At 51.4% G+C, this 27,255-nt stretch overlaps 2 protein-coding genes across 3 annotated transcripts in view; one reads left to right on the forward strand and one right to left on the reverse strand.

Moving 5' to 3' along the window:
- Nucleotides 1-27,255, reverse strand: part of LOC127585911 (class I histocompatibility antigen, F10 alpha chain-like) — a 603,397-nt gene that overhangs the window by 249,884 nt on the left and 326,258 nt on the right. The window lies entirely within an intron of this gene.
- Nucleotides 11,999-27,255, forward strand: part of LOC127585905 (complement C1q tumor necrosis factor-related protein 3-like) — a 130,589-nt gene continuing 115,332 nt past the window's right edge. For both annotated transcript variants that reach the window (XR_007958611.1, XM_052043637.1), the window contains exons 1-3: nt 11,999-12,061; nt 12,147-12,212; nt 25,773-25,866. Coding sequence is in view for 1 of the 2 variants with exons in the window: in XM_052043637.1 (XP_051899597.1) it covers nt 12,044-12,061; nt 12,147-12,212; nt 25,773-25,866 (178 nt within the window). In the remaining variant the exon portion in view is untranslated. The remainder of the gene's footprint in view (nt 12,062-12,146; nt 12,213-25,772; nt 25,867-27,255) is intronic.

A 27,255-nucleotide genomic window follows, 5' to 3' on the forward strand; every position in this document is an offset into this window, starting at 1 on the left:
CTGCACGTTGGAGCCTCTGTACCAGGTGGTGATGCAAACAGTCAGAGTGCTCTCCACCGTACATCTATAGAAACTTGCAAGATTCTTTGGTGACTTACCAAATCTCCTCAAACTCCTCATGAAGTAGAGATGCTTCTTCGTGATTGCATCAATGGTGTTGGGCCCAGGACTGATCCTCTGAGATGTTGATGCCCTGGAACTTGAAGTTGCTCACACTTTCCACCGCTGACCTCTCAATGACCCACAAGAAATGGGTGGGATTTTTAACAAACGTTTCTCCTTTGTGTTTACTGAGGAGAAAATCATGGTTGCTCAAGAGATAAGGGAAACAGGTGGAGATATTTTGCAGAACTTTCCTATCACCAGGGAGGAGGTAATTGCAGCCTTACAGTGCATTGAGGTGGATAATTCCCCAGGGCCTGACCGAGTGCATTCTCAGTCTTTGCAGGAGGCTGGAGGAGAAATTGCGGAGGCTCTCGTGAAGATATTTGCTTCATCGTTAGCCATTGGTGAAGTTCCCAAAGGCTGGAAGGTGGCAAATGTTGTTCCGTTGTTTCAAAAGGGCAGCAAAGAGCAAGCTAGGGACCTCCAGGCCGGTCAGTCTGACGTCAGTGGTGGCGAAGTTACTGGAGGGAAAGGATCCATCAGCATTTTGATAGACAGTCTGATTAGGAGGGGTCAGCGTGGTTTTGTGTGTGGGACAAAGGCTTGACGAACCTTTTGGAGTTTTTTTGAAGAGGTAACCAAAATGGTAGGTGAGGGGAGGGCAGTGGATGTTGTATATTTGGACTTTAGCGAGGCCTTCGACAAGGTCCCGCATGGCAGGCTGGTCTGGAAGGTGAGGTCCCATGGAATGCAGGGAGAGCGAGTTAGGTGGATTCAAATTGTCTCGGAGGTAGGAAGCAGAGGGTGGTGGTTGAAGGTTGTTTCTCGGAATGGAGGCCGGTGACTAGTGGTGTGCCGCAGGGGCCGGTGTTGGGACCCTTGTTATTTGTTAGTTCATAGTTCATTGAAAGTGAACAGGTAGACAGGATGGTGAAAAAAGAGCTCAGCATGTTGGCCTTCGTCAGTCAGGGCATTGAGTAAAGGAGTTGGGACATTATGTTGCAGTTGCGTAAGTCATCGGTGAGGCTGCACTTGGAGTCTGTGTAGAGTTTTGGTCACCCTGTTAAAGGAAAGATGTGGTAAAAACTGAAAAAGGAGCAGAGAAGATTTACGAGGATGTTGCCAGGACCAGAGGGCCTGAATTACAGGGAGAGGTTGGTCAGGCTTGGTCTTTATTCCTTGGAACGTAGGAGAATGAGGGGCGACCTTACAGAAATGTTTAAAATTATGAGAGGCATCGATAAGGTGGACAGTAACAGTCTTGTCCCCAGGGTAGTGGAGTCCAGAACTGGGGGCATGGGTTTAGGGTGAGAGGGGAAAGATTTAAAAGGGACCTGAGGGGCAACTTTCTCACACAGAGGGTGGTGAGTGTGTGGAACGAGCTGCCAGAGGAAGTGGGTGAGGCAGGTACAACAGCATCATTTAAGAAGCACTTGGAGAGGTACATGGAGGGGGCGGGGCTTGGAGTGATATGGGCGAAACGCAGGAAATTGGGACTAGCTGGGTGGGCACTGTGGTCGGCATAGACTGGTTGAGCCGAGAGGCCTGTATCCGTGCTGTATTGCTCTGTGACTGTATGACCTTACACTTGCCTGGATTAAACTCCATCTGCCACTTCTCTGCCCATTTCTGTAACGGATCTATATCCCGCTGTATTCTTTGATAGTCCTTTACACTGTCCACAGCTCGACCAATCTTGGTGTCATCCGCAAACTTGCTAATCCTCCCATCTACATTTACATCCAGTCATTGATATATCTCACACACAACAGATCCCAGCACCGATCCTTGCAGAACACCACTGGTCACTGACCTCCAGCCTTCCACCCCTACTCTCTGTCTTCTATGGACAAGCCAGTTCCAAATTCAAGCTGACAATTCACCCTGAATCCCATGCACCTTAATCTTCTGAATCAACCTACCGTGAGGGACCTTGCCAAATGCCCAACTAAAGTCCATGCAGATAACGTCCACTGCCTGACCCTCCTTCATAGAAAATGACTTGAATGAAGTTGTAGGTGGGCTGATTAGTAAGTTTGTAGGTGACATGAAAACGAGAGTTGTTGATCGTGAGGAAGGATGCAGCGGGGTATGTGGCTGTTAGGAATTTGGGCAGAGAAATGGCAGATGGAGCTTAATCTGGACCAGTGTGAGGTTGTGCACTTTGGGAGGTCAAACGTAAGAGGAATACGGTAAGTGGCAGGGCCCTTTGGAGCATTGATGTGCAGAGCGATCTTGCGGTGCAGATCCACAGCTGGTAAAGGGACGACTGGCAAGTGGAGGCTTTGAAAAGTGTGATGTCAAGAGTCCAGGGGCAGCACGTTCTTGGGAAGGTGAAGGGAATATTTAGGGAGCCCTGGTTAACAAGAGATATTGATGCTCTGCTCAGGAAAAAGGAAGAGGCATACAAGCGAATCCCTCGATGGCTATAGGTGCAGGAGTATACTTAAAGAGGAAAGTCAGGAGGGCAAAAAGAGGTTGTGAGAAGGATCTGGCAAGCAGGGTTAAGGAAAATCCCAAGAGTATGTAAGGACAATACCCGATATAGGTACATCGAGAGTAAAAGGGAGGCTGGGGAGAGAGTTGGTCCCTTTAAAGACCAGTGTGGCCGTCAGTGTGTGGAACCACAGGAGACGGGCGAGGTTTTTAATAAATATTTCTCTTCAGATTTTACAGTGGGGAAAATGATGGGAGCTAAAGAAATGAGGGAAATGAGTAATGATGCCTTGGACCACTTAAGAATTAGTAGGGATAAGATAAGATAAGATAAGATATTTATTTATTAGTCACATGTACATCGAAGCACACAGTGAAATGCATCTTCCTGCGTTACTGAAAATGTGCTGGGGGGGGGGTGTTGCTGGGGACAGCTGGGGAGTATGTATTGGTGGGCTTAAGCCCATTGAGGTGCATCCTTGGACGTTATGGGAAGAAATATCGGAAGCTCTTGCAGAGAAGTTTGGTTAATCTATGGAGTAAATGATCAGGCCGTGGGCAGTGTTGCAGAAGAGAGGGACCTAGGAGTACAAGTAGATTGTGCCCTGAAAGTAGCATCACAGGTAGACAGGGTGGTGAAGAAGGCCTCACAGTGCCAGAGACCTGGGCTGATCGTGGCCTCCGGCCCTGTCTGTGTGGAGTTTGCATGTTCTCCCTGTGACTACAGGGACTTCACAAGAATGATCCCAGGCATAAAAGGAGAAATGTATGAGGAGCATTTGATGTCTCTGGGCCTGGGCTCGATGGAGTTCAGATCTCATTGATCTCATTGAATCCAACTGGATGCTGAAGGGCCTGGATAGAGTGGACATGGAGAGGATGTTTCCATCAGTGGGAGAGTCTGGGATCCGAGGGCACAGCCTCAGAATAAAGGGATGTTCCTTTAGAACTGAGATGAGGAGGAATTTCTTCAGCCAGAGGGTGAAGAATCTGTGGAAATTCTTTGTCTCGGAGGGTGGTGGAGGCCAAGTCATTGGGTGTATTTGAGGCAGAGACCGATAGGTTCTTGTTGGTAAGGGGGTTAAGAGTTACGGGGAAAAGGCAGGAGAATGGTGTTTGAGAAAACAATCAGCCACGATTGAACAACAGATCAGCATTGATGGGCTGAATGGCCTAATTCTGCTCCTATCCCATGGTCTTGCTGTGTTATGGGTGCTCTGGTTTCCTCCTGCATCCCAGAAACGTGGAGGTTGGTCAGTTAATGGGCCGCTGTCAGTTGCCCAAAGTGTGTGGGTGAGGGGATAAAATCCGGAGGCAGTTGACGGGAATGTAGAGAGATGAAATGGGGTTTGTATAAATGTGGCCCGAAGGGTCTGTATCCATGCTGTCTCGCTCCGGTGAGTCTGAAGTCAGTGATGGGGAAGTTACTGGAGGGGATTCTGAGGGACAGGATCTACCAACATTTGGATAGACAGGGTCTGATTCTGGACAGTCAGCATGGCTTTGTGCATGGGAGGTCGTGTCTGACAAGTCTCCTGGGGTTCTTCGAGGAGGTAACCAAGAGGGTAGATGAGGGGAGGGCAGTGGATGTTGTCTGTATGGACTTCAGCAGGGGCCCCCTTCTCTCGTCTCCCATAGAGGAGCCTGAGAGCACATACCACCAGGCTCAAGGCCAGCTTATATCGCATGGTGATAAGACGATTGAACAGTTCACTTATACGATGAGATGGACTCTGACCTCACAATTTAACTTTTTGTGACCTTGCACCTTATTGTCTGCCTGCACTGCACTTCCTCTGTAGATGTGACACCTTGTACTACCTCAATGCACACTGTACTAACTCAATGTAACTGCACTGTGTAATGACTTGACCTTATCGGTTCTGCAAGACAAGTTTTTCACTGGACTTCGGTACAAGTGACAATAATAAACCAATACCAATACCGATAGTCTGGAAAGTTAGATCACATGGGATCCTGGGGAGAGATAGCTCAGTGCATTCATCATTGGCTCAGTGGTAGGAAGCAGAGGCTGATGGTGCAACATTGTTTCTGGGACTCGAGGCCTGTGACCAGTGATGTGTCACAGGGGTCGGTGCTGGGCCCTTTGTTGTTTGTTATTTCTACAAAAGATTTAGATGTTAATGTACAAGGCTGGGTCGTAAGTTTGAGGATGAGACTAAAATGTCTGGTATCGTAGACAGTGGAGAAGTTCACCACAAATTACAGGGGGATTTTCATTAACTGGGTAAGTGGGCCGAGGAATGGGAAATGGTTTCCAATTCGGATCAGTGCAAGGTTCCGCATTTTGGAAAGTCACATCAGGGTAAGATTTTCACGGTGAACAGCAGGGATCTGGGGAGTGTTGCAGAACAGATGGATCGAGGAGTACAAGTACATGGTTCGCTGAAAGTGGCATCACATGTAGACAGGGTGGTGAAGTAGGCGTTTGGGACGTTGACCTTCACCAGTCAGGGCATCGAGAAAAGAAGTTAGGACGTCATGTCACAGTTGTACAGGACGTTGGTGCGGCCACATCTGGACTATTGCGCACAGTTTTGGTCACCCTGCGATAGGAAAGGCATCATTAGGTTGGAAAGAACGTAAAGAAGATTTCCAAGGATGTTGTCAGGACTCAAGGGGGTGACTTACAGCGAGAGGTTGGACAGGCGAGGACTTTATCCACTGCAGCTGAGGAGACTGAGGTGTGGACCTCATAGCGCTGCATAACATTATCAGGGGCACAGCTGGCGGGAATGCACACAGTGCTTTTCCCAGGGAAAGGGAACACAAGCCTGAGGGCATTGGTTGAAGGTGAGACGGGAAAGATTTCAAAGGAACCTGTGGACAACTTCTTCACACAGAGGGTGGTGAGTATAGGGAAGGGGAGGTGGTGGAGGCAGGTACGATAACATATTTTAAAGACATTTGGATAAGTATCTGGGTAGGACGGGTGAAGAGGAAGATGGGCCAAATGCTGGCAAATGAGAGCAGGAGAGAAGGGCACCTTGTTTGGCATGGATCAGTTGGGCCGAAGGGCCTGTTTCACTGCTCTATGACTCTATGGCTCTATCACAAAGTTAATTGCCACTTTTCCAGTCTAACTAAAGGCCCAGGTCTATTTTGGTCCCTCAGTGGGAGGTGTGGGTGTCTCAGTGTGTTACAGAGGCAGTTGTGAACTTCAGCACCTTCTGCACTCTGCTGCTGACTGACAGTGTGAGGTGTGAAGACCACAAGCGAGCGGCCTGTGCAGCTGTGAGCAGTGAGCAGCAGCACAGAGGCTGCAGTGGACACCCTGGCTGCTGTCTGCATCCCCCAGACAACTGCAGCCCCAGAGCCGGGACAGGGCAGGGATCGATCCCATCGCATCGTTGGTGCGGAACCGGCTTCGGCAACTGTCGGGAATTGTGGGTTGCCCAGGACTGGAGTCTGCTGTGACAGCACTTGTGTTCAGACTTCTCTGTGTCACCACCCAGGCTCAAACTGAACACACCGCCCCACTGAGGTCTCACTGGCTCAAGTGCGTCCGCATAGCGTCTCTGTGATCGCAGCACCGTCTGTGCATCCTTGGGCATCCTGTCACACACCCAGAAACTGAGGCTGTACCAAAGGAGGCCATTCCCACCGTCATGTCTCTGCCAGCCGTCTGGTAGACCAGCCCAGACCTCTCACGGCCTTGTTCACATCCTACACCTCTGTCACTGCACAAACCTTCCCGTTTCCCATCCGGAAGCGACGATCCGATCTACTTCCACAAGATAAGACAAGATTTCTTTATTAGTCACATGTACATCGAAACACACAGCGAAATGCATCTTTTGCGTAGAGTGTTCTGGGGGCAGCCCACAAGTGTCACCCCTCTTCCGGCACCAATGTAGTATTCCCACAACTTCCTAACCCGTACGTCTTTGGAATGTGGGAGGAAACTGGAGCACCCGGAGGAAACCCACGCAGTCACGGGGAGAACATACAAACTCCTTACAGACAACGGCGGGAATTGAACCCGGGTCGCTGGCGCTGTGATAGTGTTACGCCAACCGCTACACTACCGTGCCTGCCCTAAGTTGTCTTCAGAAGCAACCTTGTCTTGAGCAGAGAGGATCCGGCCATGTTCCCGTCTCCCCTCTCGTTCTGAGAGGGGGCAGTCTCAGACCCCCCACAGCCCTGTCAGCCTGGCTCTGCCTGACCCCAGCAACATCCTTGTGAATCCCTCTCACTTACTGACATCCTCCCTGTAGCTGGGCGACCAGAACTGCACACAACACTCCAAGTGCGGTCTCACCAACGTCTGGTCCAGCTGTGACACGATGTCCCAACTCTTGTACTCAGTACCCTGTCCGATGAAGGGCAGCGTGGCAAACGTCTTCCTCTCCACCGTGTCACCACTTCCAGGGAACCATGTACTTGACCCCTGGCTCTCCCTGTTCTACAACACTGCCCAGGACACAGTCATATACAGCACGGATACAGGCCCTTTGGCCCATCTGGTCCATGCTAACCAAGATTCCCATCCAAGCTGGCCTTATTTGCCTGTGTTTGGCCCGTATCCCTCTAAACATTTCCCATCCATGAACCTGTCCAAATGTCTCTTAAATGTTGTTGTTGTACCTCCCTCGCCCACTCCCTCTGGCAGCTCGTTCCACATACGGACCACCCACCCTTTGTGTAAAAAAGTTGCACCTCAGGTTCCTATTAAATCTCTCCCCTCTCACCTTCAACCTCTGCCCTCTAGTTCTTGGTTCCCAACCCTGGGGAAAGACTATTCACTGTATCTGCCCCTCATGATTGATGAACCTCTACAAGATTATCCCCCTCTGTTGTGTTCAGTTCCCCTGCTAATAACCAATAATGTCATCCAAAGCCCTGAGTTTGAGAGTGCCGACCTTTCTCTTTGTTAACCTGAACACCTCGAAAACCCTCCTCCAACGCTTCCTGCTGCTCTGAGTAGAATTTACCTGCAAGTGACTGTTCCGGCCCCACTCTCCCTCTATCACTCCTCTGTCGAGTAACAAGGACTCCAACTGAGAACCGTTACCCCGTGTGCCCTTGTCCTTTTCTCTATCCATGTCCAGTCTCACTGAACTCTGAGCATCACCACAAAGGTCCTCTCCCCCTGACCTCCTGTCACCTGCCCAGATTCATTCCCCCAAAACTAAATGCACAATTGCCTCTTGCGCCACATCCACTCCCCACCGTCTCTCACTGGGCCGGAAAAGGGTTCTGAATGCAATTTAGGATTTCTGAGTCCTCTGTACCCTCTCCAGTGTCGCAGAGTCGGAGAGCACAGAGGCAACCCCATCGACCCACCCGCACTGACCCCATTCACCAGCACTCAGTCCGAAGCTTCCTCTGCCCTGGGGCTTCACGTGCTTGCACAGATACTTGTGAAACATTGTGAGAGTCTCTGCATCCACCACCCCATCAGGCAGTGCGTTTCACATTCCAACCCCCTCTGGGGAATCAAATTCTCCTCAGATCCCCTCCAACCTTCCCACCCCTCACCTTAAACCCACGTCCTCTGGTTTAAGACATCTCCATTCTAGGGAGAAGTTTCTTACTATCTGTCTTATTTACACCCTTCATAACTTTGTACACTGGTCCCAGGTCCCCCTCAGCTTCCTCCGCTCCACGGAAAACACACCCAGTCTCCAGAACTGAAACGTTCCGTCCCAGGCAACGTCCCGGTGAATCTCCTCTGCACCCTCTCCAGCGCTGTCACATCCAGAACTGCTCACTCTGTTCCAGCTGTGTCCAAACCGATGTTTTATAAGGTTGTCCTGTGACCTCCCGGCTCTGATACACCAGTGAACTTTGGGGGAGTTGAAATCCCCCACTATTCCTGACCATGTGGTTTTTCATCTGCCAGAAATTTAGCCCCAACACCATCTACAAACTCAACAATGACACTGCTGTCATTGGCAGAATCCCGGATGGTGAAGAGGTGGCGGACAGGAGTGAGATTGGTCGGCTGGTTGAGAGGTGTCGCAACAACAACCTTGTGCTCGGTGTCAGCAGAACCAAGGAGCTGATTGTGGACTTTGGGAATGGGAGGTCAGGCCGATCTGCACCATCCTCACTGAAGGGTCTGCAGTGGACGGGGTGAGCAGCATCGACTTTCTGTGGGTGTCGACATCTCACAAGATCTATCCTGGGCCCAGCGCGTAGATGCACCCACGAAGAAGGGGGGCCAGCATCTTTTCTGTACTTACAAGTTGAAGGAGATTGGGCAGGTCATCGAAGACTCTGATAAACTTCTACAGATGGACAGTGGAAAGCGTTCTGACTGGTTCCACCATGGCCTGGTGTGGGAGCTCAAATGTACAGGAACACAGGGGGTTACAGAGAGTGGTGGGACTCAGTCAGTTCCATCACGGGAACAGCTCTCCCCACCATCGAGGACGTCTGCAAGGGGTAGCGACTAAGGAAGGCAACATCCATCACCAGGGACCCCATCATCTGGGCCTTGCCCTCTTCTCCATGCTGGGGATTGCTGGGGCCTTGACCAAGATGTTTGTGCCCTCTCTAGCCACAGGTGTGGTCCCGGAGAAGTGGAGAGTTGCCAGTGTTGTTCCTTTGTTCATGAAGGGAAATAGGGATAATCCAGGAAATCACAGGCTTGTGAGCCTCATGTCAGTGGTGGGAAAACTCATGGAGAGGATTCTTAGGGATGGGATTTATGAGCATTTGGAAAACCATGGCCTAATTAGGGACAGTAAGTGTGGCTTTGTGCAGGGCAAGTCGAGCCTTACTGACTTGATTGAGTTTTTTGATGAGGTTTCGAGGGTGATTGATGAGGGTAGAGCTGTGGGTGTTGTCTACATGGATTTTAGTAAGCTGTTTGACAAGATCCCTCGTGGGAGGCTCACTCAGAAGATTAAGATTCATGGGGTCCACAGTGACTTGGCTGTTTGGATTCAGAACTGGCCTGTCCGTAGAAGACAGAGGGGAATGGTCAGCGGGACTTATTCTAGCTGGAGGTCTGTGACCAGTGGTGTCCCTCAGGGATCCGTACTGGGACCTCTGCTGTTTGTGATGTATAGAAATGACCTGGATGAAAATGTAGATGTGTGGGTCAGTAAGTTCGCAGACGATACAAAGATTGGTGGTGTTGTGGATGGCGTAGAAGGTTGCCAAGGGATACAGCGGGACGTAGATCAGTTGCAGATATGGGCAGAGAAATGGCAGATGGAGTTTATAAAACATTACAGCATAGGGACAGGCCCTTCAGCCCACTGAGTCTGCACTGACCTCGATGCCAACCTACCTAATCCCATCTGCCTGCACGTGGTCCATCTCCCCACACCCCCCAACACCAACCCCCCCATTACCTGCTCTTTTACGGGTCTGTCTGAATGTCTGAAGCCCCTCTATCGTACCTGCCTCCACCACCACCCCTGGCAGCCCGTTTTAGGCACCCACCACTCTCTGCGTATAAAAACTTGCCCCGCACACCTTCTTTGAACCTACCACTTCTCACTTTAAATGCATGTCCTCTAGTACTAGACATTTCGACCCCGGGAAAAAGATACTGGCTGTCTATTCTCTCTATACCTCTCATAATCTTATAAACTTCTGTCAGGTCTCCCCTCAGCCTCCGGAGACACAAGAGATTCTGCTAATGCTGGAAACTGGAGCAACACACACAGAATGGTGGAGGAACTCAGCAGGTCAGGCAGCTTCTATAGAGGGAAATAAACAGTCGACGTTTTGGGTGAGTCCTGATGAACGGTCTCGACCCAGAATGTCGACTGTTTATTCCCTCCATAGCTGCTGCCTGACCTGCTGAGTTCCTCCAGTATTTTGTGTGTGTCTCCCCTCAGCCTCTGACACTCCAGAGAAAACAACCCAAGTTTGTCCAGCCTCTCCCCATAGCTCATGCCCTCTAATCCAGGCAGCATCCTGGTGAACATCTTCTGCGCCCTCTCCAAAGCCTCCACATCCTTCCGGTAATGGAGCGACCAGAACTGAATGCAGCACTCCAGATGCAGCCCAAGCAGAGTTTTATAAACTTGCAACATAACTTCCCGACTCTTAGACTCAGTGCCCCAACACACTGCCTGAAGTCTGCCTTCTTCACCACCCTGTAAACTGGTGCAGCCACTTTCAGGGAGCTGTGGACTTGGACCAAAGATTGCAACCCGTCCCTCTTGTACAGGTCACCCCTGCCCAGGAAGAGGTTCTAATGATCCAAGAACCTGAAACCCTGTCCGGTGCACCAAATCCTCAGCCCCACATTCATCTGTTCTGTCTTTATGTTCCTACCGGAAGTAATCCAGAAATTACTACCTTCCAGGTCCTTCCCAGACTCCCACTGCATAGGACCTCTTCACCGAGGGCCTGTATTGGGCTGTATTGTTCTATGGTTCTATGGTTCTTTCTACTGACGTCAATGGTGCCAACGTGCACCACCGTTTTTGGCTGCTCGCCCTCCCCCTTGAGAATGTTCCGCAGCCGCTCCGAGACGCCCCTGCCCCGGCACCCAGGGGGCAACATCACTCTGGAATGAATGGTTGGGACCCAGAGATGGACGGTTCAGCTGTCAGGCTGCACCACTAGAACCGGGGTTCACCTCCCCAAGGGAAGAGGGTCCACAGGAGGAATGAGAGAGGCAGACAAACACCCTGCTGGTAGGGAGGGTGGGCAGAGCGAGGGCGTTCACATTGGTTGCCTCAAGGAGCAAGGGGCAGAGGTTCAACTTTCTGGGCAAGAGATACCAGTGGAAGTGAGGAAAAGATGTCTCATGCAGAGAGGGGTTTTAGTCTGAAGCTCCTGCCATTGGGGAGGGGAGGGGAGGGGGTGGGGACACAGTCAGTCGGAGCCTGTGGAAGGGAATTGGAGGGGCCCCAATGGGATAAGGATGAGGAAATAGTCAGGAATGGGGTGGAGGTGATTGTTCTGCTGGGAGGCAGCATAGACTTGATGGGTTGAATGGCCTCCGGTCCCATGACGATTCTATGATTCTGAAACGGTTCATGCAACGGAGCCTTTACTGAGGTTGATCCACGGCGAGTTGTCCTTCTGTCTCTTCGAGTCGCCCCTCCTGTCCCGTTCCCTCCCACCTACCCTCGGATTCCCACCACGTCAGCTGTTCAGGTTTCGGTGACAGGGGTTGGAGTGTGAGGGTGGGGTTGGAGCTTCCATGAATGTTCTCTGTCTGGTTGGGAGGCACTGGCCCAGTTCCGTGTGGAACTGCCAGTGACTTCCTGGGGGTGCCAGCAAGTAGTTGGCGTCCTTGTTTCTGTGCATGGGTGCGGGTCCCAGAGTTTCCTGATGGCCACTCTGGGCGCCATGAGGTCCCCTCCCCGTCCTTCCAGAGTTGATTCAAGTTCTTTCTGTTGACGCCTGGCGTGGCCCAGGATGTGGTTCTGCTTTCATCTCCACAGAGACCCACTGAGCTGAAGGAGGGGGCAGGACCAGTGAGATCTGGCAGTTATAAAGGCATTCAGAAGGGTGGGAGCCACTGAAGCAGCAAGTTCGACCAGGTCTGAGAACAAGAGAGAGCATGGCATCCCAGAGACTGGTACAGCCTAGCCCTGCTCACCGAAGTAATGTTTAATCGCTTGGTTCTTTCAGTCTGTCTAACGTCTTGTTGATTTATTTCACAGGGACATCTGATGTGTTTGATCCTCCTTCAGACATGGACATGGGAAAGTCTTGGAAAAGATTCCCAGGTGAGGACAAAGCCTCCCTCTCTCTGTCTCGTTCTCAGCCTGCCTTCGTGTCCACCCCTCTCTCATTTTGTCCCACATTTCCTCTCTCTGACCCCTGTCTTTCTGTCTCTGTCACTCTCAATGTCTTGGCGATCCTGGGTAGATCTTGTTCTCTGCTGTTTCACCCTCTCCGACTGTTTGCCCCTCCGTCCACAGCGATTTTTCACACATCACACTTCCCCGTTCTCAATGTTTTATTGAATTTCTGTTCCTTTCTCTCTCTCTCTCTCTCTCTCTCCCTCTCCCACACACACTCACACAACCTCCTTCACGCTCTCTCGGGGTATGCAGAGTCTCCTGAGGAGGATGCAGAGAGACATCAACAATTTCAATGAGTGGGTGAAGGTGTGGGAGATGGGTTACAATGTGGGACAAACATGGAGCCATCCACCTTGGTGGGAAAATAGACTGCGAATGGTTTAAGCAATGGGAGATGTTGGTGTTCAGAGGGAGCTGGGAGCCTCTGTACACTGATCACTGAAAGCCAACACAATGTTCAGAGAGCAGTTGACAAGACAAGTGGTATTTTACTGCAAGAGGATCTGAGGACAGAGGAGAGACTTCTTGCTCCAATTATTTCCGGCCCTTGGGAGATGTACCCGCAATATCGGGCACTGTATCAGTCTGGTGTCCCTGATGAAGGAAGGGCCCCTGTGACTGGGGGAGTACAGAGGTTCACCCAGCCCAGCGGGCATCAGCTTGTCTGCCCATAACTGCCCGCTCTACACCCCCAGCACTCCCCTGAACCCCCCCAATTCTCTGAATTATCTGCCTGTGTCTGACATCCAGCACTGGGGGAGCAGACATTTCCCCAAATTAACTGTCGAGCAACCGTTCAACACTGTTTCCCTGGAACACCTTCCGGATGCAAACTGTCTCTTCTGTCCTTCAATGTGGATGGGAGCCCACCGGTCAGCACTGACCAGTTGGGCCGAATGGCCTGTTTCCATGTTGTGTGTTTCTGTGATAACTCGGACAACCCACATTCGCTCTGACACAGGCCTTTGCTTCCACTGTAGTGTCACTCATTCCGTTACCACCTCGCGGTTCCTGTCTCAGCCTCTCTTCCTGTCAGTCTCTGCTCTCTCTCTCTCTCTCTCCCTCCCTCTCTCTCTCTCTCTCCCCTTCTCAGACGTCCCCCCTCCCCCCTCTCTCTCCTTGTCTCTCCCCCTCCCTCTCTCCCTCTCGCCCCCACAATTCAGCACAACATGGTGGGCTGAAGGGCCTGTATTGTGCTGTATTGTTCTATGGTTCTATCACCTTTTCTCTCTCTCTCCCTCCCTCTTTCTCTCCCTCCTCTCCCCTTGTCGTCCCGTAATTCAATTCTCACTGCTGTCCGATGTAAAGTTACACAGTGCCACGAGGTCGATTCGATAAAACACATTTACTAGCAGTGCACCGCTGAGGAGAAGGCTCTTCGGCACTCGTCAAGAGTCACTTCCTGAGTTCTCTCGGTACAAAGGGGTAGACAGGGGTTTATACAGGTGTTGTCACGCACACTTAATGCATGTGGCGCCACGAGTTTCGGTCAACCCGAGACAGACATCGCACCGATTGTCCGGCATAATTGAGTTATAATTAAGAAATTCAAAGACAGGTATCACCCCTCATTGTTTAGGCCAAGTTTCCACCTCGATGTTTATTGCACCCAGTATCACGACAGTCTAGCAGATCGGGACAGATCAATACCCGGGACAAAGTATTTAACACTCCATCTAGTGGGTCAGCGGCTTGCTTGCTCTGGCTGGAGAGGTTTTTGTTCTATCAGCTATAGGTATGGTCACAATTCCTAACCCTTTTTATCATTAGATAAACTAGAGCGGCGCTGAGAACGGGGCCGAGAGCTTATTATACGGTGTATTGTCCTTCATCAATCAGGGAATTGAATTTAGGAGCCGTGAGGTATTGTTGCAGCTATATAGGACCCTGGTCAGACCCCACTTGGAGAATTGTGCTCAGTTCTGGTCGCCTCACTGCAGGAAAGATGTGGAAGCCATAGAGAGGGTGCAGAGGAGATTTACAAGGATGCTGCCTGGAATGCGGAGCATGCCTTATGAAAGCAGGTTGAGGGAACTCGGCCTTTTCTCCTTGGAGAGACGGAGGATGAGGGGGGACCTGATAGAGGTGTATAAGATGATGAGAGGTATTGATAGGGTAGATAGTCAGAGGCTTTTCCCCAGGGCTGAATTGGTGGTCACAAGAGGACATAGGTTTAAGGTGCTGGGGAGTAGGTACAGAGGAGATGTCAGGGGTAAGTTTTTTCCTCAGAGAGTGGTGAGTGCGGGGAATGGGCTGCCGGCAACGGTGGTGGAGGCGGATACGATAGGGTCTTTCAAGAGACTGTTAGATAGGTACATGGAGCTGAGTGAAATAGTGGGCTATGGGTAAGCCTAGTCATTTCTAGGGTAGGGACATGTTCAGCACAGCTTTGAAGGGCCAAAGGGCCTGAATTGTGCTGTAATTGTTCTATGTTCTATGTTCTAATAAGGACCTTGCAACAGGTATTTAGACAGCACCACACAGCATACTATTATAATAAGGATAATAAGGATTAGTCCCACCGCTCCATGCAGCAGGTATGATGCCCACGATCCTCCTAGTAGCCACCCCAACCAACCTGTCCCTCCTGAAAATCCCTGCCTAAAACTATCTACTTGCCTCTGAATATCCTGAACGGCATGGGAGATGTTGTAGGACCCATCTCTCACGTTGGTGACACATTTGTCCCCTACTATGGCACATACTTGCTGAGCCAACTGACAGTCCACAGCATACCGGTCTGCTGGGCATAAAGTCAAAGCTCCGCCAGTTCCCGGTTCACTGCCTTCAGGCCCTCCATAGTACTGTTTCCCAGTGCGGCCGGTCCACAACTAAGGTAGTTTGGTTTTTTTGCGTCTATAGTTCCTGCCCAACCCCCCAGAGAGATAGTACTAAGGAATCCATAGCCTAACAACGATAAGGGAGACCCCAATGACATAGTACCCCTCCAATCCTCACAGAATCCTCACTAACTGACTGTACCACAAGTCTTCATCGGACATGAGCCTTCTGGGGGCAGGGGACCGTGACCGGCCCGATCGTTCCCATTGCAAACCAGGCTGGCAGAGTGGGGGTGGCTGTGGTGTAAGTGCCATTAAAGAGGAACACATCCCCTTCCTTAGCCCGGTAGCAGGTTACATTACCCGATTGCCGTGGACTGGGCATTTGAGAATACCAAGAGATCCCAGCAACATTTCTCCCATGTTCCCTCAGGTAATTCTCCTTGGTTAGCCATTCTAAAGAGACGTTAGACAATCTCACATGGGTCCTGTTCCCTTCCCCACAAACCCATCGCTCCCCTGCAAGTAACCTAACACACCCAGTGGCAGCGCACTCACAGCTAAACCATCCCACCTTAAACCCGCAATTCCTCTCTGTACAGGTAGTGGTGGCACATACTATCGTATGCTGTACGATGGCTATCCCACAATCCCATCCTCTGCCGGTGAAGCAGCGAGAGAAGGACTGGTGGTGGGTTGTACTACTAGGACCTGTTAATACTCTTTGCAAGCATTTACCCGGCAGCACTCTCCCGTAAGTTCCCGTCTGCCCAACACACTTTGTTTTTGTGTATTCATACTTTAAGAGGGCCCTGGGGCTCCAGCTTGGTGTGGCTACAAAAAGACCTACCACTGACTCTGCCAAGGGGTAACAAACGGTGCGATTGCCATGTAGCTGCATATGTATTTTGTAAAACAAATTATCCTCTAACGCCCACACAGGAGTACTAGTAATGGTAAGGAGCCCGAATTTAAGAAATATCATCTTCCTTCCGGCGGCCGTCATTTATAGTTGCTCAGGTGAATCCAGTGTTCCTGGCCTTTTACTTTCATGGCTGTCGGTGTTTGGAGTAGTATCTGGAAGGGGCCTTTCCACCGAGGTCCCAGTTTAAGGCGCTCCCAATCCCGTATCAGTACCAAGTCTCCGATATCCAGGTCAGGCAATTCCGTGTTCTGCCTTCAGGTGGTTTAAAGGCGCTCTCCACCTGCGAATGAAGAAACTTCAAAGAGGACGTAAGTTGTCTGAAATACCTTTGTAGTTCATCCCCCATGATAGCAAGGTCAACCTGTGTGGGGGGTTGGGTGGCGGCGTCCCATGGGGTTCTTCCCGGACGCCCATAGACGATTTTGGCAGCCGATACCCCGGTGGCCGAGTGGGGGCTAATCTTCATATGGTATAATGCTAAGGGGAGAACCTTCAGCCAGTTTAGACCTGTCTCTGACACTAATTTGGTTAGTTTATTCTTCAGGGTGCTGTTAGCTCGTTCTACTGTACCCACTGCCTGAGGGTGGTAGGTGCAGTGGAACTGCTGTTCGATATGCAATGCCTCACACAATTCCTTATTTATTTTCCCTATGAAGTGGGGACCATTGTCAGAACTTATCCATTGGGGTCCCCCGAACCATGGTATGATCTCTGTAAGCAATAACTTCATCACCGTTGAGGCCTTATTGTTGGTGGTTGGAAAAGATTCAATCCATCCACTAAATACATCAACAATAACGAGACAGTACTTGTAACAATGTACACTCAGTAATTCAATAAAGTCGAGTTGTATACATTCAAAAGGACCACTGGGCAAGGGGGTTTTGCCTGGGGTTCACCTCACCCCTTTCCCAGTGTTGGTTTGTTGGCATATCAAACACGACCGTATTTTGCCTTGTGCAGCTTCCTCCAATCTAGTGTGCCACCAGGTACACAGTAAAATGTTACTCATTCCCTCCTTGCCAAGGTGGGTGTCAGAATGCAGGCAGTCAATAAGCATTGGTAAAGAATCAGGTATACATACTTGACCGACTGGAGTGACCCAGAGGCCGTGTGGCGCAGAGTGCGTACACCCGTGCGCCTTCTACATTTGTTTCTCGGAGTCAGGGGCGTCCCCCTGTAAGTGCTGCACAGTGACCATGTCTGGGGTGCCCTGCGTTGCTATTGTTGGCTTGCAAAGAACTGCCTGTTTTTCCGCAGTCGAAACGATTTTAGACCCCTCGTGTGCTGCCAATTTAGCCTCTGCATCTGCCCTGTTATTGACCTGTGTTACAGGGGAGGCATCTGAGAGGTGAGCCGAGCAGTTAATGATGGCCAATTTGTTTGGGAGGAAGATGGCTTGGAGGAGGTTCTTTGCATAAGCTGCATTCTGTATGGGGCAACCTGTAGAGGTCAAAAATCCTCTGTGTGCCCAGAGTTGGCCAAAATCATGGGCAACTCCAAAAGCATAGCGGGAGTCAGTGAAGATGTTAGCTGCTTTGTCCTTGACTAAAATACAAGCTCTGGTCAGGGCAAAGAGTTCTGCTTTTTGGGCAGAGACTGTGGGCTACAGAGATGCAGACTCCACAACCTGAGAGTCATTGACTATGACGTAGCTGCAAAGGCAAGTTCCCTGTTCGGAGACGTAGGAACTGCTGTCCACGTACAGGTTTAAGTCAGCTGACAGGATGGCCTTATCTGAAAGGTCCAGACGGGGTGCAGTCAAAAAGTGGTTACGCATTAGACAGTCATGAGGTGGGTCCGCAAGATCCTCAGGTGGGGCCTCTAGGAAGGTGGCAGAGTTAATGGTCATACAGTAGGCAAAAGTGAGGAGTGGGTTATTCAGGAGTGCTACCTTGTATCTGTTTAAGTGGGCCTGGGTAAGGTGTTGCGCCTGGTGAGAAGTTAAGAGTGCCGTTACGGTATTGGAGGAATGAACCATCACTGCCTGTTGCAGGGTTATATTGGAGGCTGCTGTTACTAGGGAATAAATGGCTGGAAGCATTTGTGAGCATGATGGAAGCCCCCTTGCAACTGGGTCCAGCCGAGTGGAGTAGTATGCCACCGGTCTTTCCCTATCCCCATGGGTTTGAGTAAGGATGGCTGTAGTGCAGTCCTCTAGGACATTCACGAAGAGCTGAAATGGGTGATCATACAAAGAGCGTCCCAGGGCCGGGGCGCTGGCAAGGGCCTGTTTGAGGCTATCAAAGGCCTCCCTTTGGTCTTTCGTAAGTTCAGAAGGTCCCACGGACTGGCTTGAGGTCAGGGGTGTGAGGTGCTTAGTAACAGGGGCTACGTTAGGTAACCATTGTCTGCAGAAATTTACTAAACCTAAGAATGCGCGCATACCCTTTGGGGTAGCGGGCGGTGGCGTATCAATGATGGGTGCAGTACGTTCAGGGGTGAGCTGTCGCTCAGTAGCACTTAAGAGAGTGCCCAGAAATTTCACCTGACGCTGGGTTCGTTTTACTTTCTGTGGAGGTATTACGTATCCCCAAGAGTGGAGCACGTTAAGTAGACTATTCGTGTCCGCGATGTTGGCGGGCTCCGAGGGGCTTGCTAGTAAAAAGTCGTCGACATACTGGACAATGGTGGATTTGTCATAAAGGTGCAACCCTTGGAGTTGATTATGTAAAACTTGGGAAAAAATAGTCGGGGATTGTATAAAACCTTGTGGGAGGCACGTCCAAGTGTATTGCTGACCTTGGAAGGTGAAAGCAAACAGGTACTGCGAGTCGGGAGAGAGGGAAATTGCAAAAAATGCATGCTGCAAATCCACAATGGTAAAAATGCAAGAGTCGGCAGGGATACTGCTGAGAATGGTAGCTGGCTTTGGGACCACGGGTTGTAGTGGCTCTACTATCTCATTGACCTTATGCAGGTCTTGTACAAGGCGCCATTCCATCCGTCTGCGTTTGGGGAAGGGTAAAATGGGGGTGTTGCAAGGTGATTGGCAAGGAACCAGGATGCCCTGTTTGCAGAATGAATCTATTAAATGGGTTATTCCGTCAACTGCTTCCCGCCGAAGGGGATACTGTGGGACGGAAGGCAGTTGTGCTCCTGGTCTTACACGGATCTAGACTGGGGTCACTGGGGTGAACCCTACCTCAGACTTCGACACGGCCCATAAATCAGGGGTTGGCTCATCTGAAGGGAGTCGGTGGGGCTGGTGGTGGCATAAACGGCCCGTCACCGAGAAAGGGATGAGGTAATTAGTCAGGGTCCTTTCTGGCAGAGTCTGGGGAACCCCGAAAAGGCCTTTGTCTGCCTGTACCTGAAGCCGGTGGGCTGGGAATCCCAGCTCCTTCGGTTTATGACCCTCGTTAACTGACAGGGTAATGTGAGGGGACATGAAGCCTGACTGATTCCACAATTCATTAGGCACTTGGACTAAAAGTGCTGCCCCCTCCTTACCCATTACTTCCCCTAAAATAGTGATAGTCACCGTGCTACCCAGGAGAGGAGCATACAGCCATTCTAGCTCTCTTGAGGCCCCTGTGGGGTCATAAGCTAGCGTCACATGCGGGTCAGGGGTATTCAAGGGTGGGTCAAAATCTCTGTTCGTGAAGTCCACCGTCCACCACTGAGGAGGCTGGTGAATCCAGAGGGTCCTATGGGGTTTAGGGCCAGTAATGGTAATTCCTTCATCCAGGCATTGTATTGTGAGTCGGAGGGAGCAGAGCAGGTCCCTCCTGGCTAAGTTAACCCCTAGGTTTGGGGTTACTGCAAATTGGATCAGGCATTCCCGATCTTCAAATTTCACTTGTAAGGGTTCAGTTAAGGGGTAGGATCTTTCCTGTCCCTCCAGCCCGCTCAATGGAACTGAAGCAGTGGACAGTTTAACATCATGCTGGGTGATACAAGGGGCTTCGAGGGTCGAGGTATTTGCTCCCGTGTCTATCATAAAGGGGATTGACTTCCCCTCAACTAACAAATTGACGATGGGTTCATCGTCCGGGTTATCGGTGAGGGCAGGGGACATGGAGAGGCTACTCTCCACAGCTAGTCAGGCAGAAAATGGGTTGTTAGTTGAGAAAGGTTGTCGTCTACTGGGGGGTTTAGTCTGCTGATGGCGGTAGTGGGGCAGTCCTTCCGCCAGTGGTCAGGTGCCCCACAAAGGTAGCATCTTGTCAACCTGGCGCTTGCCAGTGCGTGTTGTTGGGGTCCCCTGGGCCCTAGGTAATTACGAGAGGGCAGTGGTGGCCCACACAGGAGCCCGTACACTGGGGCTCTTAAGTCATTGGGGTACAGTGGATATCCTTTACCGGGCCAGTCAGCCCCTGCTGGAATGCAAAATTGCCGCTCCATTTGATAGCCCGCATTATCGGAGTAGGGAGGTCGGGGCTGAGGGGGTCTCTGGACCATTTCCTGTTTTACCCTTGTGGCTTCCGAATCGCGCCCGTTACTCCAGAAGTGGACAAGCGCCCTCCTCATGGCTTGTCGTGTGTGGTCAGGCCAGTTCATGTCATTAGTGCGGATAGCTGACGCCACTCCCTCAGGGATGCATTGTAATAGGAGGGTGTTAAACTGGGGGGAAGCATTGCCTCTGTTATAGGCGTCGTCCCCCGCATAGGTACCGTAAAGTGAACAGAAGCGGTCCCAAAAATCCGGGCCGTCGGTCGGCATTCTAAGACCTTAGTTATGTCAATAGGCTGTTGGAGGGTTTTGTGAAGGGCAGTTCTAATGGTGGTTACCTGGTCCTGAGGCTGGACGGCCGCCTGAAAGGCTGTCCAGTTGGCACAGTTCCCCAGGTGTTCTTTCCACCTTTCCGCCTCATTAGTTGGAAGGGCCATGCAACAAAGACTGAAAAGGTCTTGGGGGGGGCGGCCTGGTACATCTGAATTGTTCCGATCACATAATCTATGAAATCCTCTGGGTTGGTTTTACGGTTGGGCGCCTGACTCATGATTAGGCACATCTCCTGAGGCTTCCAAGGGGTGTAAATTTGGATTGTAGGATTAGCGCTGGCTTGGGCTGGATCGGGATTAGGAACACTCCTGTTGGGGAATTGTTTCTTAACCTTGGCTCCCTTAACCCCGTTCAACATGGGTGGTGGGTTGGGATCTGTAGGGTCGCCATAATCAGTGGTAGAATCAGAGTCGGTGTCCGCCTGAGAATCTATTGAAGGACTGTCCCCTGCCAAAAAGTTCCGTCACTTGCCTGTGGCCTTAGAGCTGCTCGTCTGTGGGCTTCCTCTTCATCTACACTGATTCCTAGTTCGGGATGCAATAGGGCCATGGAATTGTCCTTGGGGCGGGACTTGGCGAGTAGTCGCTGGTGGTGAGGGCGGGATGGTTTGCAGACTAGTCGCATTATATGGGGGTGGCAGTGAAACGGGGGGGGGTAGGTAGGGGCTGTGGGTCGGACCATCCAATCCTCCTCCTCTTTGTCCGTGTCATTACTTTGGAACAACAGGGGCACGCCAGACGTCGGGAGGTACCCCCACTTTATCCTTATTTCTTTTACTTTTATTCCTGCGTTTCTCCCTATTCTCCTCATCTACCCCTTCCCTCTCCCTTCTGCTCCCTTCAGCATCGTGGTCTCCACACTGAGACCTCAGGACTTCCCAACTCTTAGGATTTCCCTTTTCATCACACACACTAATCTCCCTTCTGTGTGCATTATGCTCCCAACTACTCTGTTTAGATTTATTTGTTAGGTCTTCGGCCGTTTTTCTCCAAGTGGACATTAATATTTTCCATTTTTCCCCTGTATTCCGCTCCCAAATCACCTTTTCTGCCTTTAGGCATTTATCTACGTCCCAAGATCCCCCCAATGGCCATATCTCGTTTCCCAATTTTTTATTGAGGCATGCCGATAATTTACGGAAGTCACTCTCGTTCTTCGGATCGTCTTTACGTAACTTAGATAGTGGGGTATTGGACCCAGACTTATCGAGAGTTTGTCCCATTTTGTATTCTACCCGACCATACAGTACAAATCGCTGTGATTATCTATAAGATCGGTCTCTTTCCTTCACCCACTTCAGGTTCCTGACCTTCCCGTGGGGGAGTTCTCCTCTTAAGAACCAGTCTAAGGCAGGGTGGTAGTACTGGAGAACCGATCTCAAAATTTAGAGCTCAAAAACCTTTAATTTCACAAACTTAAAACCCGAACCTGGGGACTCAAACCCCAAACCTGAACCTAACTGGGGACTCGAACCCCGAACACGAACTTAACTTAACTGGGGACTCGAACCCCAAACACGAACTTAACTTAACTGGGGACTCGAACCCCTCTTACCTGTGGCACTCGGACAGGTTCGCGAGGAGTCCGTCAGAGGGTTTTCGATAAGCGAAGGGATCGGTCAGGAGTCCAGCTACCCGAGAGGGATCAAGGTGTGGGCCCTTCCGTCTCAGGTAGTCGTGGTCCCTGTCGATCACTCACGCCGCTTCCGAAACCTGGTGTGGGACTCCTGGCTGGCTCGCCAACTGTCGTCCCATAATTCAATTCTCACTGCTGTCCGATGTAAAGTTACACAGTGCCACGAGGTCGATTCGATAAAACACATTTACTAGCAGTGCACCGCTGAGGAGAAGGCTCTTCAGCACTCATCAAGAGTCGCTTCCCGAGTTCTCTCGGTACAAAGGGGTAGACAGGGGTTTATACAGGTGTTGTCACACACACTTACTGCATGTGGCGCCACGAATTTCAGTCGACCCGAGACAGACATCGCACCGATTGTCCGGCATAATTGAGTTATAATTAAGAAATTCAAAGACAGGTATCACCCCTCATTGTTTAGGCCAAGTTTCCACCTCGATGTTTATTGCACCTAGTATCGCGACAGTCTAGCAGATCGGGACAGATCAATACCCGGAACAAAGTATTTAACACTCCATCTAGTGGGTCAGCGGCTTGCTTGCTCTGGCTGGAGAGGTTTTTGTTCTATCAGCTATAGGTATGGTCACAATTCCTAACCCTCACCCTGCCTCCTGCCTCTCCCTCCCTCTCCCTCTCTCTCCCCTTCCTCAGTCTCTCTCCCCCTGCCAATCTTTCTCACTCCCTCCCTCTCTCCAACCCTTCTCTTTCCTCCTGCCTCCCTCTGTCCCCTCCTCTCTCCCTCTCTCTCCATCACCCTCTCTCCCCCTCCTTCACTCTCTACCGCCCTCTCTCTCCCCCTCCCCCTCCTCTCCCCTGCCCTCCCTCTAACTCTCCCAGTCCCTCGCCCTCTCTCTCACCCCTCCTGTCCCCCTCCCCATCTCCCCATCTCCCTCACTCTCTCTCTCTCCCCCTCCCAATCTTTCTCTCTCCCTCCCTCTCTCAAACCCCCCTCTCCTCCTGTCTCCTTCTCTCTCCCAAACTCTTGCCACCCTCCATCCCCTGCCCTCTCCCTGTCTCCCTCTCCCTCCCCCTCTCTCACACCCCGCTCCCCTCCCTTCCTACCTCAATCTCTGTCAGTGAGCAGGACGAGGGAATGAGCAGTAACACCTGGGGGTGTGCAGACGACCCAGGGCCGGGTGGGGATGTGGGCGGTGAAGGATTGAGGCTGTGGGGTGATGTGGACGGGGTGAGGGAGTGGGCAGATACCGGGCTGCAGTGTAACGGGGACACTGTCGGCCGGTGGTGTCAGGGAGGGAGATCGTTGTCTGAAGGGTCACAGAGCGGGAGGTGAAGAAGGCGTATGGCATGCTTGCCTTTATTGGTCGAGGCACTGAGTCCAAGAGTCAGGGAGTCAAGAGGTTCACCAGGATGCTGCCTGGATTCGAGGGCATGTGCTGTAAGGAGAGGTTGGACAAACTTGGGTCGTTCTGTCTGGAGCAGTTGAGGGGTGATCTGACAGTTTATAAGACTATGAGAGGCATCGATAGAGTATCTTTTCCCCCATCCCCCACCCCCAGACACCCCACCTCCAGACCCCCCCCACCAGTCCCCTACCTCCAGAACCCCCACCTCCAGATCCCCCCACCCCCAGACCCCCCATGTCCAGACCACCCCAACCAGACCCCCACCTCCAGTTCCCCTGCCCCTGACGCCCTATGTCCAGACCCCAACACCAGACACCCTCACCTCCAGCCCCCCCCAGACCCTCCACCACCACTCCCCACCAACAGATCCTCAACCCCCCACCCACAGACACTGCCACACCCTGTCCCTTCCGCACTCCAGAACTACTGCAACCCCTCCTTCGCCGGACCCCTCCCCAACCAAACTCCCATCACTGATGCACCTTCATCCCGCTGTCCCTCCACCTCCCCCACTTTCCCATCACTTTGCCTGTTGGGATCGCTCTTTCGGAATTTGGAACACAGAACACGGAACACAGAACACGGAACACAGAACACAGAACACGGAACACAGAACACGGAACAGTACAGCACAGGAACAGGCCCTTCAGCCCATGAATTTGTGTCGAACTCGTTAAACTAACGATGCCCAATCCCTCTACCCACACAGTCCATCTCCCTCCGTTCTCTGCACTTTCGTCTAAGAGCCTCTTAAACCCCTCTATCGTATCTGCCTCCACACTCCACCCCCACCCCCCGGCAGCGCATTCCAGGCACCCACCGCTCTCTGTGGAAAAAAAACCTGCCCCACACATCTCCTTTGAACTTTCCCCCTCTCACCTTCGATGCATGCCCTCTGGTATTAGACATTTCGACCATGGGGAAAAGATACTGTCTCTCTATTTATGCCTTTCATAATCTTATAAACTTCTATCAGGTCTCCCCTTAGCCTCCGCCACTCCAGAGAAAACAACCCAAGTTTGTCCAACCTCTCTTCATAGCACATGCCCTCTAATCCAGGCAGCATCCTGGTGAACCTCTTCTGCATCCTCTCCAAAGCCTCCACATCCTTCCTGTAACAGGGCTTCCAGAATTTTATAAAGCTGCAATGTAACCTCCTGACCCTTGAATTCAGTGCCTCGACCAATGAAGGCAAGCCCACCGTCCCCTCTCACCTGAAGTGCGTGCCCTCTAAGTGTTTGCTCAGCCCCATCTCTGCCACACTGTGTTTGGCCAGAACCAGTTGGCTGTCAGTGTGGACAACCTCTCCTGGTCCTCAGGAACAGATTGGAGAGATGTAGCATCTGGAATAACAGGAGCAGGAGGCCATTCAGCCCTTCCAGCCTGCTTGCCCATTCTAGGGGGTCACGGCTGACCATCCACATGGGCTACCATGTTTCAGCGCACCACCCCCCCCCCCACCCCAGTCCCCACAATCCCTCCGGTCCACAGACCAGGAACACGGTGAAAGATTTGCTCTCAACTCTCTTCTGTGCTGGAGGTTCATCGGTCTCTGTCCTAAACCTGCTGCCCCTTAGCTCCAGACTGTGACTCCTGGTCCTGGGCTCCCACTCACCCGGGACACCCGATCCGTTCCTATTGGTGAGGGTTTTGTAAGTTTCCATGAGATTTCCTCTCAGTCTCCTCGTTCTTGTGAATGTCCACCTGACCGGCCCGATCTCTCTCTGTGTGTCAGTCCCCTGGAGATCTGTCAGCACAGTAACCTGACATGATCCGTGGAAAGGCCGTCCCCACTTCCCAACGGCAGGGGACAAAGTTGCCTCTCCCACACATCACCATGTGATCCCACAGTGAGGCAGGCTGTCTGTGGGAGGGGCAGGACACCTCGGTGAATGAGATTTGGGCACCCACTCTGTTCCACATCCCTTGCTCCACTGCATCTGCAGGTTGAACATTTGCAGCGATTCTCGAAGCCGACACAACACCCTGGACAGGAGGAAGATCTGAATTGGTTGCTGATGTAAATTGTATGAACGTGTTCTTGTTTCAGACGGCTGTCTATGAACTGCCTGGACAACAGAATGTTCTGGAGTTTATCCAGCAGACAGTGAAAAAGCTCAGACCCGTGTCCAGATTGGGCCCAGGTAAGTGGAATTGCAGAATAAGGCGGTAACTGTAATGAAAGCAGAAAATGCCAGTCCTGCCGTCTCTGCAACGGCAGGAACAGGGTTGGTGTTCCGGGTTGGTGGTCTCACATCAAAGCCAGGAAAAGTTGGAATGATCCTGGCCAGGGCAAGTTGATATAGTTGGGAAGTCAGACAGGAGAAGGACACGGGGTAGGTGGGGCAGCGCAGAATGTTGCTGGACAGAGGGAGCAAGGGGTCCATGTCTGTAGTTCCCTGTAAGTGACAACATGGGTAGGCCGGGTGGTGAAGAAGGCGTAAGGCTCACTTGTCTTCATTGGTCGGGTGTAGAATATAGAGTTGGGACATTATGTTGCAACTTTACTGAACCTTGGTCAGGCTGCTCAGAGCAGTGTGTGCAGTTCTGGTCACCCCCAGGAAGGATGTGGTGGTGCTGGAGAGGGAGCAGAGCAGGTTCAGGGCGTAATTGGTAATTGGTTTATTATTGTCACATAAAAGTAAAAGGTGGCGAGGTGCTTGATCCCAGTAAAGATCAGCGTGGCCGTCTGTGTGCAGAACCACAGGGCATAGGCCAGATTTTTAATGAATATTTCCCTTCAGTTTTTACTGCGGAGAAAATGATGAATGCTGAGGAAATGAGGGGAATGAGTGGTGTTGTCTTGGACCGTGTACAAATTACCAGGGAGGGGGTATTGGTGGCCTTAAAGTGCATTGAGGTGCATAAATCCCCAGGGCCTGACCAAGTGCATCCTTGGACCTTGTGGGAGGCTGGAGAAGACAGTGGTCCTTTGCCGTTCCCTTGCAGAGGTACTTGCACCATCTTTATCCACAGGTGAAGTTCTGGAAGACTGGAGGGCGGCGAATGTTGTCCCAGTATTTATGTAGGGCTGCAAGGACAACCGAGGGAACTGCAGGCCGGTGAGTCTGACATCAGTGGTGGGGAAGTTACTGGAGGGGATTCTGAGGGACAGGATCTACCAGCATGTGGATCGGGAAGGTCTGGTTAGGGATAGTCAGCACGGCTTTGTGCGTGGGGATTGACGAGGGCAGGGCAGTGGACATAGTCTCCGTGGACTTTGGCAATGCTTTTGACATGGTCCCACATGGCAGACCAGTTGGGAAGGTTGGATGGCGTGGGAGCCAGGGAGAGATGGTGAATTGGAGATGTGATTGATTCAGTGGTAGGGAGCAGAGGGTGATGGTGGGAGGTTGTTTCTGGGACTGTGTCCAGTGGTGTGACACAGGGGTTGGTGCTGGGACCTCTGTTGTTCTTTGTTTATATGAACGACCTGGGTGTGAATGTAAAAGGCACGGTTAGTAAGTCTGCAGATGATACTAAAATACATGGTGTTGTAGACGGTGTAGAAGGTTATGAAATATTACAAGGGG

This window comes from Pristis pectinata, chromosome 34 (assembly GCF_009764475.1).
Source record: "Pristis pectinata isolate sPriPec2 chromosome 34, sPriPec2.1.pri, whole genome shotgun sequence".
Classification (NCBI taxonomy): Eukaryota; Metazoa; Chordata; class Chondrichthyes; order Rhinopristiformes; family Pristidae; genus Pristis; species Pristis pectinata.